The sequence below is a fragment of the Crocuta crocuta genome, unplaced genomic scaffold (assembly GCF_008692635.1).
Source record: "Crocuta crocuta isolate KB4526 unplaced genomic scaffold, BGI_CrCroc_1.0 scaffold133, whole genome shotgun sequence".
Lineage (NCBI taxonomy): Eukaryota > Metazoa > Chordata > Mammalia > Carnivora > Hyaenidae > Crocuta > Crocuta crocuta.
This window is the reverse complement of record NW_027529438.1, coordinates 1,084,320-1,099,632: the sequence shown is the minus strand read 5'-3', so window position 1 is coordinate 1,099,632 and position 15,313 is coordinate 1,084,320. Positions and strand designations below refer to the sequence as shown.

The following is a 15,313-nucleotide window of genomic DNA, read 5'->3' as shown; positions in this document are numbered from 1 at the left end:
AGGCCCCCGGCTTTGCCACAAACTCGAGAGAGCTCCCCCGGCTGCGGCTTGGTCCCTTTGCCATGATTCCTTCCCCACGACTGGCATGTTGCTGCCCACAGTACCCACCATATCCTGAGGAACGGCAGGAGGGACTCTGTTCACTGTGGTGAAGAAACAGTTACGGAAATTCTGTGTGGTTTCTTGGGCCTCCTTACCAAATGATAAATGGTGTGAATGAACACGGTAAATGGGGTAGATTCACACCGGTGCCCGTAAGTCCCAGATTCCTCTACTACATGCTCTGAAACAGTTGTTTAAGGAATTGAGTCCAGAGTCCTGCCCAGAGCAATGCTGAGCCTTCTTAGTTGGTGGCTGGGGAGGGGAAGGGGGTTATACCTTCCTTTACCAAGCCTCTGACAGCGGCAGCACAGGAAAGCCAGAGGTGCCCTTCCTGACACTCTGTCAAACGTCCCACATACCCATCTTGAGAAACGGATCCCTCCTCCACGAATTTACACAAAACCTTATTGAATAGACGTTAAAATCTTAGCCAACACAACCTCTCAAATTATAAACTTCCATTTACATATGTGACTTCCAGAACTAGTGGCCAACGACAATCTTCTACAAGGGCCTTCCCATGATAGCCTTTTTTTCTTAGTTACAGAAATAAATACATTTTTGTTGGCTTTTGATTTCACAAACCCTGATTAAGTTTCTTAATAGTTGCCATTGTGGCAGACAGCTTTGATTTGAGACCACTGAGAAAAAAGGCACAGACATGAGTTTCTTTAAAGTTTGTTTATGGGGCCCCTGGGTGGCTCAGCCGGTTAAGCATCAGACTTCAGCTCAGGTCATGATCTCACAGATCGTGGGTTCGAGCCCTGCGTCAGGCTCTGTGCTCAGAGCCTGGAGACTGCTTCAGATTCTGTGTCTCCCTCTCTCTCTGCCCCTTCCCCACTCATAATCTTTCTCTCCTTCAAAAATAAATAAACATTAAAAAAATAATAAAATGCGTTTAAACACAAAGGAGAGGGACGGAAAGGAGAGGGTCTACATCATCTGTTCAGATTCTTGGCTTGCAACTTAAGCCTCATGGATGACGAGTCTGAGCACGTAATGGGGGGAAGCTGCACCTCTCAGGATCTGAGGGGTGCACTGTCCAACAAACCGTTGTCTTTGGACGGTCCCTTGAGTGTTTTCTTACCCCCATTGGGGATAGTTTGATAGAAGACTCAGGTATTAGATCCTCTTGAAATACAGTCTTCTCTTTTCCTTATCTGTCAATGAGGCCACTGTATTAGATCCCTTACTTTATGTGCATTGTTATATATTACAGGTTAAATGTTTTACACATACACATAAACCCTTACTGTATAATTTTCACACATATCAATCCATGCTCATAATCATCTTCCTACTAATATTTTGACAGAGATAGAATCATTATAGGTTGTGGTAGGTAAGAAAATGGCGGGCTCTGGAGCAGTGAGCTTTCCCTCTAAACCCTCTTCTACTACAAAACCCCCTTAACCGAATCCTAAAGACTCAGATTTTATATTAAATCCCATCTCATATAGATTTGCAGGCATCACAGAATGGAAGGAATAGAAAGACCTTCCTCTTGAACTTAATGGAGGACCGTGAGGAAAGAGAAGGGAAAACTAGTGGGGGAGGGGGAGGGAGGCAAACCATGAAAGACTCTTGAATGCTGAGAACAAACTGAGCTGATGGGGGTGGGGGAGAGGGGAAGAGGGGTGATGGGCATGGAGGAGGGCACTTGTGGAGATGAGCACTGGGTGTTATATGGAATCCAACTTGACCATAAACTATTTAAAAAAAGGATAGAAAGACCTTCCTCTTGAATTTGCTCTTGTGTGTTCCATATCTGTTCTAGAGAGATAGGACTTTGGTGATTGATAATAATAGTAATGCTTATTTTTATTCATTGCAAAGTAGGAGTTTTGTTTCAGTAGATACATGACAAATCCCCCCCCCCAAAAAAAGAAAGAAAGGGAAAATATATGTATATATGCCAGATGGCTTTTCATGAAAATATTTTAACGGGGGGCATGTGGGCAAGCTATCGGAAATGGCCTAAGGTGTCTCCTGAGTGGAGGTCAATGAACTCAGGACAACCCCTTGAATTTCCATTAGTGAGTGGTTATATGAAGGAATAAATAAATTATTATTAAGCACTTTGCAAATATAGTGTTATATAAATGCTAAATAATCATAATGATATAGTTGTATGCTGATCTTGATAAACGGGTTGGCTTCCGCATCATTTAAAATGGATGGTGCAGCAATGTCTGGGAAGATGAAAAGAAGGCTCACGAGCTCAGTAATGAGCGCAGCCTCTTCGGCTGGGAGGCTCAGGCCTCCCTCCCTGGCCTCTGTGGGACAATTAGCAGAGGAGAGGGACGCCAGCCGGCTTCGAGGGGGTGTCAACCGGCCCCTCCGCGGGAACAGGAAAAGCAGATTTGGGTGAGTGCACGTGAATTTGCATTTCTGAGAAGTCAGGGCTCATCTCAGAGAGGGCTGGGGGCAGGGAATTAACATTTATTGAGTGCCTCCTGTGACCCAGACACTGTCTGTGCTCCGTGCTTTGTGCTTATTACCTCATTTATCCGCCAGGCCTGCACGGGAAGGTAATCGAGGAGTGGAATGAAGCAGAATGCATTAGTGTTTTCTGGAGAAAAGCAGAAAATCTGACCCTGGTGGTGTAGCTGCCGTTTTCCTGTTTGCATTCTGGGCAGAGTGGGACCTGGAAGATGGGGAGAGTCCCCCCGCCCCGCCCCGGGAATCAGAGAAAGCCTGACCCATAAATTGATCCCAGCCCCCAAGTGCTGGGGCCTCTCAGGGCACATATTTGTGTAATGACAGAGTCACTTTGGGACTAGATCCAGGGTAATTGCTCCTCCTCGCCACCACCCCCCTCCCCCCCCAGCTGTGGACCCAATACCCGGAGCTGCAAACCCCAGAGAGCCTCATCTGGACCCTTCATGCACCTTTACAACACTTAGCAGACCTTGATAAAGGGTTCCCAGGAACCACATACCCCACTGAGGGGTGTAGACACACCATCGCATTGAATTCACATCGGAGAGGGAGGCCAGTGACACAGGATTCCTTACCTTGAATGTCCTCACCTTAAGTAAGAATATGAAGATTTTGTTAAGTAACTCACCAGAAGTCAGGCCACTAGCTCAAGGAGGCAGTGAGCACCAGGTTGGTCAATCAAGTGACGGTAATCTTGTTAGACTGCCATGAACTCAGAGGTCCTGATGCCTGGGGATTTGTTTCTTTTTTGCCTATCACAGGGCTATGTTCTTAATAATGATGAATCACCTTGTGTTTAATGAGTCAGGTTTTGAGGGCATAAAAGTAGCTCAAGTGTTTGCTTTTTTAAAGAGATAGCTTTAGGGGCGCCTGGGTGGCTTAGTCGGTTANGCTTTACTGAACATAAAGGACATAAAATCAACCGCACATATTTGAAGGATACAATTTGGGTGGTTTTGACCCACATAAGCCTCGGTGACACCATCACCACAATCAAGATAATGAACATATCCATCTCCTCCAAAAGTCTCCTCCTTTGTAATCCATCCCTTCCACCCCTCTCCCGGTCAATCCACTCCCCCAGCAACACTGATCTGTTTTCTGTCACTACTGTTAGTTTGCATCATCTAGAGTTTTATATAAATGGAATCATGCAGTATATGCTCTTTTTTTTTCTTGGTCTGGTTTCTTTCACTCAGCGTAATTATTTTGAGATTCATCCAAGTGTTTTCTTTTTCTTTGTTTTATTTACAGAGGCATGAAGACTTTGAATAATTAGTTTGTATTTTATTTAATTTTAGCTTTGGATTCAGTTCAGGTTCAAATTCCCATACTGTCCCTTACTGTCTCGGTGCCAGGTGGCATATTTCTTTACCTCCCCAAGGCCCAGGTGGCTTGTCTGTGAAATGGATAGAGCAAATATGATGTTGTGGAGTCCGTGTGAGGGTTGGATGGGGTCATATAGGTAAAGCAGAGAGCACAGCATCTTTACATGGTAAACACTTAATTTCATAGTTCAAATAGAAACTTTTAATAATAAAACAATATTTTCATCAAACTCCCTTTGATGTCTCTTACATTTTCAATACCAAGTAATATAATAATAGCAGGCAAAAATTGTGCCAAGTAGAACACCAACAGTGACTCATAAATTAGCTCTTTTAATCCTTGAAAGACCTGTGAAGTGTGTGGGTACGTTGTTATACCCACTTAAAGATGAGGAAACTGAGATAGGGAGACCACTATCTCAGAGATGTGATCATTTTTTTTCCTTTTTTTTAAAAAAATGTTTATTTATTTATTTTGACAGAAGGCGGTAGAGAGAAAATCTTAAGCAGGCTCCACGCTCGGTGTGGAGCCCCATGAGGGGCTCGATCCCCCCACACTGAGTCATGACCTGAGCCACCATCAAGAGTCAGTGGCTCAACTGACCGAGCCACCCAGGCGTCCCAGATGTGGTCATTTTCTATTCTCATAGATAATAATAGTAGAATCAGAATCTGAACTGAGGCAGTCTGGCTCAAGACCCTGTGATATTTTCCATGATGAAACTTGGCTACCCTTCAGTATGCAGTGGCATCATCTGCTAACACTAAGGTTTACATTTTAGGGGAAAAACAGCTAGATATGAAGACTATATCAGTCACTAAGCAAAACTTAAGAAAATGGCCAACAAAAGAACAAAATGATAGTCAGGACACCAGTTATTATTAAGGAATATTGAATACTTCCAGTGTATTTTAGGCATATACTTGTAATTGGAAATTATGAAGGGTGATCCACATCTGATTCTAGTTTCATTGTAAGTGAGTCAAAGACAAGGAATCCATAAAGAAGAAATTATGGCAGCCAGAGCCAATTCTGTGTTTGCCAGAAACACTGGAAAGACTTCTGAGTGTTCTACGTTTGAGCTTCGGGTTTAAAGCCAGCCCAGAGGGAAGCCCCATCGCTGAGCTTTCAGGGAGATTGCATGATCCCAGCTGAGAAGGATGTACTCACCCCAAGTTTGAGGGTGGCCTGTCAATTTCAAGCCCACTGGGACACTGTTATAGCGGAATAGAGAAACTCAGTTACATGAAGTACAGTAATTGAAATTCAACTACAGATCTGGAATTTGGTTTAATAGGAGGGAAATTTTAATTTGGTTCAGATGAATAAGTGTTTCTTATTTGCCCGATAGGCACAGAATCTATGCTTTTGAGATATTCCTGTCTGGGATTTATGATAGAAAATGAAAGAAAAAAAATAAATGAGTTTTGTAAGAAAGGCCTGGTTTCAAGGGGTTATTTAGAAGGCAGCATCAATGGACTGAGTGTGTACCTAGAAGGAAGCATAAAGGAAAGATCAGGATTCTGATCTTTGGGAACTGTGAGACACTTGCGACAGAGAATTAGATACACAAATTTTATAAAATAGGTGATGAGGGCAATGTTGAGTGTCTCAGGTCTGAGATGTCATAGGGGATCTGGGTGGGTGCTTCCAACAAGTAGTTGTGTTTCTAGATCCTTAGCTCTGGTGGGAGGTCAAGGTCAAAGAGAAATACTTGAGAGTCGTCAACATTTAGGATGTCATTGAAGCCATAGGAATGGATGAGGTCCTCCTGGGAGAGTGTGAGGAGTGTACGTAGGTGGTCAACGTAGTAGTTGTGATGGTGAAAGTAAGTTCGAGCAAATATCAATATCACAAGGCATACAAAGGCGATGGGAATGGACAATATATCATGTAGCTCTTTCCTACTGACAACTTTTTCAAAACTACTTTAAGCATACACACCCATTCCCTGTGAATTGATGTAAACTCTAATTTGTATCCCACTGAACGGCAGTACTTACAGGGGAAAAGGACACCAAAGTAAACACGAAAGCCTGCCCTGAGTGTGGTCCTTTTCCTACTCATTGGGGCAGAAGTGCTGGAAGAACTTGGGGTGGCAGAGGATCCGAGGAGGTGTGGATGGAACAGAACAGCTACTTTTTTGCATTAAATACAAGTCTGGCATAAACAGTGGTGTCTTTCTAAAACTTTTCCTTTTTGTTAAGGATGGAGGTTAAGATACTGAACTGAAAAGGCTTATTTTTGTGATGTTTGTTAGTTGTGTGCTGACCTCCTCATACCTAAACCACTGCTTCACATCTGCTCATCCGTCTATTTCTCTATCATTGGGATGACAGACACATGTCGAGCACCTTCTATGTGTAGACTCCATGTTAATTCTAGGGGCACAGAGAAGAATGGTATTTGGCTCCTGCCCTTGAGAAGCAGGGAATACACTCAAGGGTAGTGTGCTAATTATCAAAACCATCTCATTGGTGTAGTCCTTGATAGCTGTCAGAGAACTGTCGTCTACATTATATTGGCGTTCTATATCATGTGGGCGAAAGAAGTAGGGCAGTGATGAGGATTATTATGCATCAGTAGCTGAGACACAGAGGTGGAATGACTTGGGGAAAGGCAGTCAGTGGCTGAGATCCAGATCTTTTGGCCAAGAGTTCTTTCTGCTAAGGGGAACGTTTTCCCCCATCCCTCTCATCCTGGGCACTTTGCCTTTGCAATTTCCTGGTTGTCTATTTTATCTCTTTCAGCTGACAGATTTGACAGGCCCTTGGGGAATACTGACTCAAGAATAACTTGCCTTTGGTCAAGTGCTAAATCCCATAGGTGTAAGGACACACTTTGGAGGAGCCGCCATCACTCTTCTTGCCCCTCCCAACCCCCCACTGTTTGTCTGGAGGGAAGTATGCTTATCAGCTCTGTACGTACCAAGGAGCAGCTAGCAAAACCAAATTAGCTCAAACTGGCTGCCTTTCAGGTCAGCTAATTAAATTAGCTATTGTTGCATTACTGATAAGGACAGTTTGGAAAAGGAAAAAAGCCACTCATCCCAGCAGCCATAACACGAAGCCAAGAAAATGTGTTAATGGGAACACTCTGAAATGAAAATCCTCAGACGAGCAGCGGTACCTAGGGGTCTTTGGTAGTCTGTTCTCCTGGCCATCTGCTCTGAGCTCAGTACTCCCAGCCTTCTCTGGCTGTGGTCCTTGTGGGCAAGCCGGTACCCAGCTGCAGCCAGGGCAACTCTTTCCTTCTCCCCACCCCGTGAGCCCATCCTCTTGGATGTCTGGAGAAAAGTGAGGGTTTTTCTGGGAGAGAACGGCTCACCTTTGTTTGCTAAAATCTAATCTCTCCATTGTATATAAAAGTCGGTTGATATTGTAAGACCCCCTCAAGAAGAGGGAAAGAAAGGAAGGAAGGAAGGAGGGAAGAAAGGAAGAGAGGAAGGGAGGAAGGAAGGAAGGAAGGAAGGGAGGAAGAAAGGAAGGACGAAGGNAGAAAGAAAGAAAGAAAGAAAGAAAGAAAGAAAGAAAGAAAGAAAGAGGAAGGAAGGAAGGAAGGAAGGAAGGAAGGAAGGAAGGAAGGAAGGAAGGAAGGAAGGGAAGGAGGGAGGAGGGGAGGGAGGGAAGGAGGGAGGAAGGGAGGGAGGGAAGGAAGAAGAAGAAAAGTCCCAAAAGACTACACTGATCACTTCCCAGTGTCTGCCCCTTGCTAACAGCCTCTCCACCACCCTGGGCAGTCTTGTTGAAAGTATAATTAAACTAGCTGCTATCCTGGGGAGATTTGTACACATGGATCTACCCTATACCATTAGCCTCTATCCTAGGACTCTGGGACTTGAGTAGAGAGATGCAAGATAAAAATGCCATGAGCTCATTTCTTTTGCCAACAGTACTTCGAGGAGACCTGACCCCCGAGACTATAGCCCTTCCACTATGAGCCTCCACCCCCAGCCCCACCCACCACGCTGCCCTGGGTCTGTCTTTTGCCAGGACTGACTGGGCTTTCTAAAGTTCTCAGAGCCAACGGATAGCTTTCCGACTCATTCCTTTTCTGCTTCAAATAACGAGAGTCTGTTTCATGCAATCCAAATGATTTAAAGATTGTTTAGTCCAACCCTCCTTTCTGACAGCTGAAGCCGAGGACAGGAGAGATTGAGTGATTTTTCTCAAAATCACACAGATGATAACAGGCAGATCCAGGTCTAGAGCCCAGGCTTCCAAAGCCATGAGCTCCTGCTGCCTGAATACAAGGCTCACCACGCACGTTGTCAGAAAGTGAAGGCCCCTCTGGGGATCCCACTGAGAGCCCCGGGAGAGCTTGGGAAGTTCCCATCATTGCTTTCCCTCCCTTTCATGACCCCCTTTTCTTCTTCTTTTTCTTTTGTCTTTTTTGGGGGTAAAAAATTAATTGAAATTCACATATGATACAATTAAGCATTTTAAAGTGTTCAGTTTGGTGTTATTTAGAGAACTCCCAATGGCATACCATACACAGCTGTCTGGAGTTTCAAAACATTTTCATCATCTCACAGACACATCCATGCTCACTAACCAGTCACTCCCTGTACCTCCGGTCCCCATCACCTGGTAACCCCTAATCTGCTTTCTCCTCTGGATTTGCCTCGTCCAAGATGGTATAATAAGCTATCATGTAATAGGTGTGCTTTTCTGTTTGGCTTCTTTCACTCAGCAAAACACTTTCAAGGTTCATCTATGAGATTGAACGCATCAGTGACTTGTTTCTTTTCACGGCTGAATAATATTCCACCACATGGCTATACCACATTGTGTTTGTCCATTCATCTGCTGATGGGAATTGGAGTTGTTTCCGACTTTGGGCTTTTATGATAATGTTGCTATAAGCATTCATGTACAAGTAAGTTTCCCTACGGATGCATGTTTTCCTTTCTCTTGGGTACTTACATAGAAATGGAACTCCTGGGTCCTACTGTAATTCAGTGCTTAACTTTCGGAGTAGCCGCAAAATTGTTAGCCTCAGCACGTTCCTGCTGGGCATCTTTACCTGACTGCGCCTAGCCCAGGCCTAGTTCTACTTGCCTCTGTGTCCCCTGTGCAGGAGGCTTGTTTGTGTAACAACGGGGGAAATGTTTATAACCTTCATAAAAGCCACTGAAGAGAGAATGATCTCTTTGGAGAAAAATAAGTGTCAATTTTGATGTCTCAACATTATAAGATGGGCATGAAGATTTAGGGAGAAGGCTGCAGCCTTTATCCTACAGGAAGGTGAATGTGGAGTTCTCAGGATGACAGAAAGGAAGGAGCAAAGGTAGAAGGAAGTAGGGAGACAAGAAGGGAGCCTAGAAACAAGCAGAAAGCTGGGTCCTGGGTGCTGGGTGGTGTGATTCCTCCCAACCTTGGTTGCCCAGAATTCTCTTGCAAAAGATATTATAATTTCAAACACTGGGAATAGATATTTTCCTTCACGATGGTGGCTGTAATTCCAAAGAAAAGGTTAAATTTCACATTGGGCTTGAAGTGGGGTAAGACAGAAGTGAATTTCAAGGAGTCTCTAAGAGGCTGAGGGGCACAGACCACAACAGTGACCAGCCCCCTCTATGCCCCACCTCACCGCTACCTTGCATTAGCAGAAATCTGGGGGAGGACATTAGCCTTCTTCAAGCCATGAAATTCCCACAGATGGAAAGAGGAAGGGATGACTCCCTTTTCTTTTGATCTGACAAGTTCTGTTTCAGATTTTCAAATCGTGGTATAACAGTCTCCTGTGAGAAAACAGGTGAAATAGAAATCTATTTTTAAAAAATTTTTTTAAATGTTTTTATTTATTTCTGAAAGAGAGAGACACGGCGTGAGCAGGGGAGGGGCAGAGAAAGGGAGACACAGAATCTGAAGCAGCTCCAGGCTCTGAGCTGTCAGCACAGAGCCCGACACGGGGCTTGAACCCACAAACCGTGAGACCATGGCCTGAGCCGAAGTCGGACGCTTAACCCACTGAGCCATTCAGGCGCCCCTAAATTTTTTTTTTAATGTTTATTTATTTTTGAGAGAGAGAGAGATGGAACATGAGTAGCGGATGGGCAGAGAGCAAGGGAGAAACAGAATCTGAAGCTGGTTCCAGGCTCTGAGCTGCCAGCACAGAGCCTGATGCAGAACTCAAGTTCATGGACTGCAAGATCATGACCTGAGCCGAAGTCAGACACTTAACCAACGAGCCAGGCACCCCAGTATAAACCTAGTATTGCAGCCGTCCACATATAAGTTCATATATGCACAGTGCCTGCCTCTCATCATAAAATATGGAAACTCTGTAGATCAAGTTTATTCTTAAGCCTTCAAAACCAAGGGCTTGAGTACTTTCTGCTGAACTAACGAACTTTATAATTGAGGAAGCAAGTGATATCAAGGAGAGGAGCATCTGTACTTATTTTATAGGCCAGCCTGCCATTGTAATTGGAAAAATAACATATATGCCATGCTATCAGATACATACTTAGTTTAGATTTAGAAGTACATTTTCTAAGTCTCCGTTTCTTCATTTGTGGACAGGAAAATTTTAACTGTCAACTTTCCGTGACGCTAAATGGGGAATTATAAACACTAGTGAACTACATGGGAAATTACAACAGTTAGTGAATTGAGTATATTTAACCGAGATAATTGATTTAAAAAAATCGTCCCAGCCTTTATGATGAAGAGAAAATGTAAAAAACAAAAAACAAAAACAAACAAAAAAACAAACAAACTCACTAGAGAAGCTGTTCTAAGGGACAGTAGCCTAAAGACTCAAGTCTCCCTCCGTGCTTATTATAAGGTGCACTAAGAGGGAATGGAGGCCACCACTCCTCAGGGGAGGAGTGCTGATTCCATGCACAATATGTCATTAAGAAGATGCTATCAGTCAGTGCCTCTGACCCAGAGGAAATCTATCTCCCAAGACTGTCTGTTCAATCAATTGTTGTATTGGGAATTTGACGGAAAGAAGCAGTCCCCGCCTAGGCAAATGGATACCCTCATAGCGTTCAGTAAAGTGAATATAATCATTGCTTTATGTCTTCCTTGTGTTAAATAACATATGATCATTCCACAAAATGTAAAATTGGAAAATGTTATAATTCTATTACCCTAAGACAATAATACTCATTTTCTGTTATTCTTCTGTATGTAGCTGTAAATATAATTACTGTTTTGGCCATTTGTTGATAGACGGATTCATTGTAAAAAGTTTGTCAGGCTGAACTTGGGCAACATATGAGTTCGGGAGTTAGAATACTGGTTCTTCCCCCAACTTTGCTATATGTTCATCCTCTCCTCTTGCTCTCTCAGCCACAAAATCAAACACAGATGCTTTTTCTCCCCTTCTGTAGTTATTGGGGATAAGGCTTCATGCCTATGGGATGTTATCAGCTATTCAGAGACTGGTGCAAATTAAACTTCAGACACATTATTAACTTTTGAAAAAACTATTTTTATAAGATTTTATTTTTAAGCAATGTCTATACCCGATGTGGGTCTCAAACTCACAACCCCGAGATCAAGAGTCACACACTCACCGAGTGAGCCAGCCAGATGCCCTAGAAACTATTTTTAGTCTCTGAAAATACTTTTGCATTAAAACCAGTCCTGTGTATCCATAGATTCATTAAAAGAGGAATGAGTTTTGTAATGGTTCCTCTCCACCTTCATTGACTTATAATAGGGTCAGAAGACACTGTCCTGTATCAATTGTCTTCAGATGGGGACATAAAAATGAGGGGCAGAGGAAAATCATTGGATTCTAATTAAGAGCCTGTGGATTCAAGTTCTGAGCTTGCGATTTACCAGCTGCATCATCTCAGGCAAGCTATTTAATATTATTTGGATCAGTGACTTCATCTGCAAAACACGGATAATAATAAGTATCTCACAGGGTTGTCATGAGGATTAAACAAGCTAATGTAAGAGAAGGTGCCACACACATGAGTCACTTGGTTTCCTTAAGAAGAAATTATAAACGGGGACTCCACAGAACTCTTTCCAGTATTTATCACGGAGAGTTTTTGCCCCATGTTATACGAATGAAAAAGTAACTTCCATTTTTGATGGCTGATGAGCCATTTCCTACATCGTCTCAGTCTGGGCCTTTCCCTTCTCCTCCTAATTTCAGCTGGTTAGCTGCTCATCGAGATCTTGCCAGAGGGTGGGCAAAAGAAATAAAAACTGAAATCGGTCAATTTGACTCTTTGATAGCAGTGCTGATGAAAGATTTGTGGAGAGCGGGTGTTGAGACTGTGACTTAAACTGGAATTTTGCCTTCTTACCAGGAAATCACAAGGACCTACTGATCGTTTGGATGTCCAGCTGGTGACTGCTACTCTTCTCTTGACCGACGAAATGTTTTCCTCTACGTGAAAGTGAAAAGTGGTCTGTCTTCCAGAATGACACCTACTGACTTTGGAAGGACTAAGAGAACACCCGCTGGCCAGGTGAATCAGCCAGAACAAGTCTGGTGAGCAGAGAGCCGGTAGACATTGGTGGAGGTAGATGGCTGTTGTGTCAACAGAGTCCCAAAGCAATAATCGCTATTCTGTCTCTTCCCCACTAACCCAGGAGTCAAATAATCACTTGTAGGCATTTACAATGCACCACCATATAATATAAAAGGTGGTGAGTACCTATAGAAGACAAACGTCTCAACCCTCAATAAAATCATAACACATTAACAAAGCAAGAGTTGTGCATGTGAAAATACAATGAACCACACGGGAAGAAGACCATGAACACATTTACAGCATCTCCTACACGCTGGTCACTCTGCAGGGTGCTACACTTGTATTCGTACATCTAGCATCCCCGGGAGGCATTCCTGTCCTTGCTCTAGAGATGATGATGCTGGGAGTCAGAGATGTTTAATAACTTGCTCAAGGTCACAGAGTGAGGAAAGTGTGGAGTTTGTTTTCAAGGTTAGATGTGTTTGACTCCACAGTCTATGCTCTGTTAGGAACCCACTGCCAGTGAGAGAAATCAGAACAGAGACAGCATCTGTTGGGTCAAGACAAGACTCTTTAAGATGCCTGTCAGTGAAACACATGGATAAAGTTTAGCAAGTCCATTAATTGGCTTGGGAAAGATTTCTGGTCAGAGAATAAATGCCTGGATTCTGGAGGCATGGATGGTGGACCGGAAAGGACAACACTCTGGTCTCAGGTCAGCCATCATCTACATGTGTTCATCTGAGCACGTTGCTTCCCTCTTGTAGGCTTGTGTCACCATCTATGACACAGCACATTTCTGGATTATCTAAGGTTGCTCACACTCCATCTCTGGGCAGGTGTATGATATACTAGCTCCACAGTCAAGTAGACTTGAGTTTGAATCTTGGCTCCATCTTCAAGCAGTGTTCTGTTGGGCAAGTCATTTAACCATCTGTATAATGGAGATAATAATACCTACCTCAGGGTCTTTGCCCTTATTGTCCCTTCTCTTCGGAACAGTCTTCCCCAGTTACCCACAGAGGTCACTCTTTTACCTCCTTCAGGGCTTCACTCAGCTTACTTATTTTTAGTGAGACTTTCTTTGAACATGACATCTACACTTGAAAACCATCTGGCATTCCCTGTCTCCTTTCCTTCTTTTATTATTCTCCTTAACACTTAACACCTAACATACTATATATAGCACTTAATTATCTTATTTATTGCTTGTTTGCCACCTCTAGAATGTAAGCTCTATAAGGGCAAGGTGTTTTGTATTCTTTATTGCTGTATCTCCAGTTTCTAGAATCATTTAGGTGCTTAATAAATATTTGTTGCATAAATGACTGGTTGTGGTGGGGATAATATGAATGATGTGCTTCGCACAGAGCTTGGCACTAGTAAACACTCCACACGTATCATCTGCTTGTGTGTATTACAATTTTATTCTTATTTTGCCATGTCCTAGTGTTCTCTTTTTCCTCCAGATAATCTGAGATGAGCCTTCTCATCCCTTTGGAAACGTGGAGGCCTGACTTTGTTTAGATTAGTCTAGAAGCAAGAGGAATTAGTCATTGAGGGTGGTGGAAGAATTAAAAAAGAGAGAGAGGATTTGCATGGTAGCTCTCTCAAATAGCTAAAAGTCTGGTCACATGGACAGAAATTCCAGGAAGCATATTTCTGCTCCATAAGAAAGGATTTCCACAAAATTGGATGTCTAATGATGATATAAGTTGTCTCAGGAGGTAGTGAAATGCTCATCCCTAGAGATCTCCTAGAAGCTGGATAACCACATCTCACTGGCCCTGGCTATAATTATTGTAATGAGTGATAAGTTGGAAGGCAGCCAGGGAGATTGCACACTTAGAGCACCATGGAGATGGTTAGTAAAACATGGCATCTCCAGGGGCAAGATAGAGAGGTAGCCAATACGAATGTTGTTTAATCTATACAATCAAAGAAACCAAGGATACTTGATCAGGAGGCTGAGCACAGTCACCCCAATTAAAAGTCAAAGTTTATTAACCAGCTTCCAAGCATGAGTCATTTTTCAGATCCAGAACTCACTGGTAGAAGGAAAAGCTGGAGGCCCACATGGAAAGACCGTTCAACTATGATAGTATGTATATTTGGTAATAATAATCCCATTTCTTCCCCAAAAGGTACTTGGCTGTACTCAGATAAGCATATGCTGGGGGAAGAAGCCTACTCAAGCATTTGAAGGCTGTTAGACACGGGCACCAAGCTGACACTGATGTCTGGAACTGAGATAATTATCATAGATTTGTTAGAATAGGGGTCCTAGGTCTGATGCTTACCACATTTTCTGGGTCCATGAACCCATGCTTGGTAATTTCCTCAGTTCCTAAATAAATCATTGGAATGCATATAGTTAGTAGTTGATAGAAACCTCACACGGTTCCTTGGTCTGTGGGGTTAGAGCTATTGTATTGAAGAAGGCCTAGTACAAGTTTCTGAAATTTCTCTTCCTCTACTTTGTCCGGAAAAAGAAGTGAACTGAAGTAAAGATTCATAGAGACACATGGGAACTGGTGAATGGCATAGTTAGTATTTAGGAGCCTGGAATAAGAAAGATTTAAGATCAGAGACAAGGAGGTCTGGGGAAGACATATGTGGATGGAGTAGAAGCATCTCTTCTTCAATGATTACCAGAGGGTATCCACCATAGAAGAGGCACTAAACAACCAATTGGATTGAATGACTGAGAAGGTTAATATCAACCTGGCTATCTCATGAGCCACCACAGTGTTGGCACAAAGGGCCCATAAATGGGACACCCATAGTGGCAGGGAACATGCATGGGCTTCCATCCACCAAGCCTAACCTAGATATTGCCATTGCCAAACGTCTATGCAGCAACATAGACCAAACTGAGTTCCTCTCCAATCTCTCCCCAAAATGGCACCATCCCAAGGAGAAAAATCAACCACTTGGTAGCAACTTGACAACATGGGATCCCTTCCACTCTATATCAGGCAAAAATTCATC

General features: G+C 43.2%; 1 protein-coding gene across 2 annotated transcripts in view; it reads left to right on the top strand.

Moving 5' to 3' along the window:
• PBX1 (PBX homeobox 1) overlaps positions 1–12,295 on the top strand; it is a 327,557-nt gene extending 315,262 nt beyond the window's left edge. For both annotated transcript variants that reach the window (XM_077760044.1, XM_077760041.1), the window contains one exon: positions 12,155–12,295. Coding sequence is in view for 1 of the 2 variants with exons in the window: in XM_077760041.1 (XP_077616167.1) it covers positions 12,155–12,175 (21 nt within the window). In the remaining variant the exon portion in view is untranslated. The remainder of the gene's footprint in view (positions 1–12,154) is intronic.
• Positions 12,296–15,313: the final 3,018 nt, after the last annotated feature.